This window comes from Poecilia reticulata, linkage group LG16 (assembly GCF_000633615.1).
Source record: "Poecilia reticulata strain Guanapo linkage group LG16, Guppy_female_1.0+MT, whole genome shotgun sequence".
Lineage (NCBI taxonomy): Eukaryota > Metazoa > Chordata > Actinopteri > Cyprinodontiformes > Poeciliidae > Poecilia > Poecilia reticulata.
Window position 1 is genome coordinate 362,708 of NC_024346.1, and position 5,354 is coordinate 368,061.

The 5,354-nt window shown below is 44.5% G+C and overlaps 2 protein-coding genes across 2 annotated transcripts in view; one reads left to right on the plus strand and one right to left on the minus strand.

Annotated features, from left to right (window-relative positions):
* Positions 1–665, minus strand: part of LOC103477503 (copine-4-like) — a 27,101-nt gene extending 26,436 nt beyond the window's left edge. Inside the window, exons 1-2 of the mRNA XM_017309310.1 lie at positions 447–665; positions 189–342 (exon numbers count right to left, since the gene is read on the minus strand). The gene's annotated coding sequence lies outside the window, so the exon portion shown is untranslated. The remainder of the gene's footprint in view (positions 1–188; positions 343–446) is intronic.
* A 1,107-nt stretch (positions 666–1,772) lies between these two features.
* cmtm6 (CKLF-like MARVEL transmembrane domain containing 6) overlaps positions 1,773–5,354 on the plus strand; it is a 9,756-nt gene continuing 6,174 nt past the window's right edge. The window contains exons 1-2 of the mRNA XM_008430630.2: positions 1,773–1,887; positions 3,887–4,010. Coding sequence (XP_008428852.1) covers positions 3,894–4,010 — 117 coding nt within the window. The 5' untranslated portion in view covers positions 1,773–1,887; positions 3,887–3,893. The remainder of the gene's footprint in view (positions 1,888–3,886; positions 4,011–5,354) is intronic.

A 5,354-nucleotide genomic window follows, 5' to 3' on the forward strand; every position in this document is an offset into this window, starting at 1 on the left:
TCATCCAACCATTCATCCAACCAACCGACTGCTCATCCAACCATTCATCCAACCGTTCATCCAACCATCAGAGGAACTCTCCTCATTAAACTGATTGAACTTTTTTCTGTAGAACTAAAATCACCAGATTTTGCCAACAGATCAACACATTAGGAACCAAATTTAACGAGTTTATAAATGTTTCTCACTTTAAGGTTTCTAATCTGGGACTCGGTCCAGTTCTGGGTTTTTCTGACCACTTTATGTGAAGAGTTTGGGTTGTTTCTTCATCATCATCATCATCAGATCCAACAGGACAGAAACCAGAAGCTGCATCAGGAGGAAACTAACCAGGAACAGAACCTGTGACCGGCAGAGAGCAGACAGAACCCGGATCACCTCAGGATTTCTGACCCGAACCTCAGCACCGTCACACTCTTCCTCAGCAGAGAGTCTTCCTCTCTTACCTGCTCGGATGAGGAAAAGCTTCAGAAAAACATCCGGAAGTTTCCAGTTTCAGCTCCGCGGCTCCGACCTGAGATCAGCTCCGCTTCTTCACCCTCATCCTCCTCTTCCTCCTCCTCTGGCTGCTGGAGAGCCTCTCCGCTCCGCAGCCGCTCCTCCCGCATTTATACCCGGGGAGACCCTGAGAGGAGCGGGCCGCGGCGCCCCCTGCAGGCTGAGTCAGGCAGCGCACCGTGAAGAGAAACTTCAGCTTCTGACGGCGGAAAGAAAATCAGCTTTTATTCATGAAACATCCTTCAGATCAGAGCTSAAGCTTCCTGAGGTCCAGAAGTATTCATACTGGCTGAACTGGACAATTCATTTGATCTGAAAAGTGTGGCATGCTTCTGCATTGGGAGAAGGATGGAAGCCAGAGAATCTCTGAACATCAAGCTTCAGACATGGATTCTCAGCTGGACTTTCACACGGTCATTCCAGTGGGTTCAGAGCTGCTGCCCTGCAGGAAGTCAGGTGAGTTTATTTATTTACTGCACAAAAATCAAATCAGAAATAAGAAAATAATAAAAACTAATGACCTTTATTCTAAGAAGTGAAAATAAACCGGGGCAAACTGATGTCAGGGGGTTTTTATAGTCTTTTCATTTGTGTTTTCCTCCTCAGATGAACTTTTGTCTTCAGATCCACGGAGCGTCCCAGAAATCTGCAGTCTGGTTTAAAAACATTCAGCTTGCATCTGTTTTCCGCCAGTTTTGAAATTAAATGCTTAGTTTGGACGCTAAACATTTAGTTGACAACAAAGCATATAGTTTGCTAACTAAATATTTAGTTTACAAGTTAAGTATTTTGGTTGTAGGTTAAATATTTATTTTGGAACTATGACACTTATAAATGTTTGAATTACATGGTGAAAATATGACTGTAAACCGTCACACAGGTCATCTGATTTAGGGAGAAATAAGAAAATTATGGGATGTTGTTGTAAAGTTACATAGTCAGAAAGTTTTTGGTTTAATCCCTTAAAGGGAAAAAGAGGTTATTTTTCAAACATTCAACTTCCTTCTGTTTCCCGCCACTAGATGTCGGTGTTGTGTTAAAAACCAAACTCCAGGATTATTTTCTCATCAGAAATCAGCCGTAAACATCTTAGTCACTTTATCGACTCTTTAACCTTTATGGAGGATGATAAGTGACTTCTTGTGTTTATGAGTCGGACTTATGTGGGTTTGAAACCAAAAGTACCTCAAAGGTAAACTAATCGTTCTAGACTTCACAATAAAGCGACATCGAAAACTTCCGGTAGGTACCGGAAGCTAAGTTTTGCGTTACGTTCCAGCTTTAAAAAATTCTGAAACGCGGAAGTGGCTCACAAACAAAGCCTAGAGGTGACGGAGTTAGATTTTAACTGTAAAGTTCATCTTTCCTGTGAACCGAGACAACACAGCCGTGAGTTTTATACATTTAACGTCACGTATTTTTTAAATTCTCATTTCCTTATTTTTTTGTTCAGAAAGATAAAAGTTAATCACGTTTAGGCCGCTGAAGTTGATGCTAAACTTCTTAAAGTTTCTTGTTTGACATGCAATTAAAAGTTTAAAAGTACATTTTTTCTTAGTTCTGATAATCTCGGATGTGTTTTAGAAAATCTATCTTCATTTCCTGAGTTTAATCCCGTTCTCTTTGAAAAAGTCCACATCCGCTCCGATCCCTCCCTTGGCTTTGGAACCAGACAGCTGCTGGATCCATTAAAATAAAACTTTTGCCGGATAAAATCAGGGCCGAACTTCCTGCAGGACTCCTAGCTTTACAGACAATTCATAAATCATCTTTTTAACTGTTTAGTTTGGTGTTTACCAACGTTGTGATTTAAATTGTCAAGTTTTACAGTTGGAGTTTGGTGGAGGTGAAGTTTCCGGTTTTCCCAGAACGTTCTGTTCAGGTTAAATGTTTCAGATCTGCTCTGATTCGTTCCCGTGCGATAAAAAAAACCCGGTTTTGTTCTTATATTTCTGAATCACGTTTGTTGTTTTAAACCTGAGATGATGGGAAAGTTTGAAATTGAACACATGGTTGCTGCTTTTCACTTTCACTTGCAGAGAAACCAGAAATCCCCTTCAAATGTTTGTTTTTGGTTTTATCTGGAAAATTAAAGCTGAACTCTGGTTTTCATCTGAATGTTGACGCTTTCATAAAACCCCAAACAGAAGTCAGGCCTTTCCCTGCAGCGTCATTTAGTTTAACATGCAGAGCTGCATGATATTGGGAATAAATGGCATTAAAATGTTGAATATTGTTGTAATGATTGCAGTAAAGTTTGTCCAGTCATGAAGCGGACGTCCAGTCTGCAGTCCGGTCGCAGTTACATGCATCGTTATTCTAATATGACCCAAAACATGCATTAATACTGAAATCCAGTCTTCCTGCAGATGTTTTTATTCAGAAACCTCTCATCTGATCTTCATTTCGGTTTTTCTGACATTTTCCGTTTTATTTATACATAGAATTGAAACAAAAAAAAGAGTAATTTGTGTCTCAGAACCGGTTTTGGGTCATAAGAGCCTCAAACGTTTTGGTTCTGGATCAGAAACTTTCACAGTTTTATTTTAGTCCCAATATACTTGGACCAACTGCTCAGCTGCTGTTCCTGATCTGGACCAGAACCGGGTCGTGCTTCAACCCGTGGTGCGTTCAGTGCCTGTCAGGAACATTTAGCTCCAGAATCTAACAAGTTTCAGCGGTGCGCCGAGTCGTTGGAGGAAAAACAGAGTCTAAAAGGTTCCCTGTTCATCAACAGACACATGAGGTCTAAACCAATCACAGTGAAGGGCGGGACCTCCTGCCCTCTGATTGGCCCAGCTGGTCACCAGGGCAAAATGGGGCAAAGCTGAAGCCTGAGCCTCTGAGAATCATCTGTGATGCTCCGACTAGGAGCCCCAACCGGCCAGGTCCAGCCCCGCCCCCGGGGGTAACGCAGGCGTCGCCCCGGGGGTAACGCAGGCATCGCCCCGGGGGTAACGCAGGCGTCGCCCCGGGGGTAACGCAGGCGTCGCCCCGGGGGTAACGCAGGCGTCGCCCCGGGGGTAACGCAGGCGTCGCCCCGGGGGTAACGCAGGCGTCGCCCCGGGGGKWAMSSMRGSSKYSSCCCSGGGGGTAACGCAGGCGTCGCCCCGGGGGGTAACGTAGGCGTCGCCCCCCCACCCCCGGGGGTAACGTACTCGTTTCACTCGTTTAGATTTTCTCCTGTTTTGTCATTTAATTCACTCATTTATTTTGACTTTTAAGTTTCATCTCCTTGAAACTCTTCAAACACATTTTCAGGAGGTTTCGCGTCTCTTGTGCTTCAAATAAAGAACTTTGTTAATTAATGGTGTAGAGGTCAGTGCTGGCTCCAACAGGAAGTGGTCATAGATCTGGACTCTGATGCAACTTCCTGTTCTGTCTCCAGCTCCATCATGGCGAACGAAGTTTACACAGCGACGACGGTTTCTAACCCGAAGGCGCCGTTCTGGCTCGGCCCGGCGTCGGAGCATCTGGACATGCCGCGTTTCGGCCTGAAGATCCTGGAAGTGGTGAGGTCAAAGTTCACTCAGCTCTGATTAACGCTGTCTGGACAGAACCGCCCGGGTTCTGATCAGGCTGCCTTGGTTACCGTGCCGCTGGTCCAGATGTATAAACACGGCTGGATCAGAACCAGAACTGAACCAGAACCACTGACTGAGCCGGGAACTGTTCAGTTCATTGGTTCAGTTCATTAGGGGTGTAGTGACACAATCACCTCACGATACGATATATATCACGATATTCTGCGATCGATACACTTTTATGATTTTCTGAAAGATTTTAGAGGGACAGTGATTTTGGTGACGTTTGTGTTCCATAGACTTGGATTTAATTAACTGAAAACTGATCAAAAGCATCAACTACACAATACCTGATTAGGATACGGGGGTAAAATAAAGTCTTTTGGACTATAGTGAAAATATTTTTCTAGCTTAGCTCCTGGAGTTAGCCGTGGCTGTAAGCTGTTTGCTACTAGCTGCTGGGGTAGCGGCTCCGCCTGACCCCGTAGTGATCGACTCCTTGCAGCTGCGCAGCGCCGCCGTTCCCCTGCTTGGATCTCTGAGTATCTGCGTCTCATCGTTCYCTGTCTGTTGCTCAGCTGCTAATATGAATGATCGATCTGCCATGTCGTCATGGCAACCCTCATGGCGCCCAGACTCCGGCTGCGGGTTTCGCCTCTTCGTCTTCCAGCTCCAAACAGAGCCGCCGCCGCCGTGCGTTGATTCTTCAGGTAAACGGAACAGAAACCACTAAAGACAAATCACCAAGCGGACGCCACCCATCGCTCCGATATCCAAACTTTGCTGTAATTTCGCGCCGCTGCTCCGATCCGCTTCTCTTTCACCGTAACTTGAGCAACTTTACTTCGTTTCCTAGCAACAAAATCCATCCCATCGTTATTTGTTGAAGATTTGAGATTTCTAAAAACACAGGATTCTAACGTTGCGTTTTTACGTTTGGAAGCTCATTTCCTGTCACATAACCGGAAAAAACKGTTTTTGACATTTTTCTGTCATTCGGAAAAAACCGGTTTACTTATTTTAGCATAACTCCGGTTTTACTCGGCCTGTTAACGCAATTTAAAAACTGGTGTGTAGTTTATAATGTGCACTTTAAGCTCAAGTTGAAGGTGAGACGGAGGGAGGCGGAGCCTGGCTGCTACGCCGTCACAAACCAGACAAAAAGACGCTATAAGGCTGTGGACACTATGGTCTAACGCATCGATACATGAAAATCAGTAAATATCGTAGAATCGATTTAATTATGCAGTCCTACAGTTCATGATTCAGTTCATGATTCAGTTCATGATTCAGTTCATGATTCAGTTCTCGGTTCAGTTCATGATTCAGTTC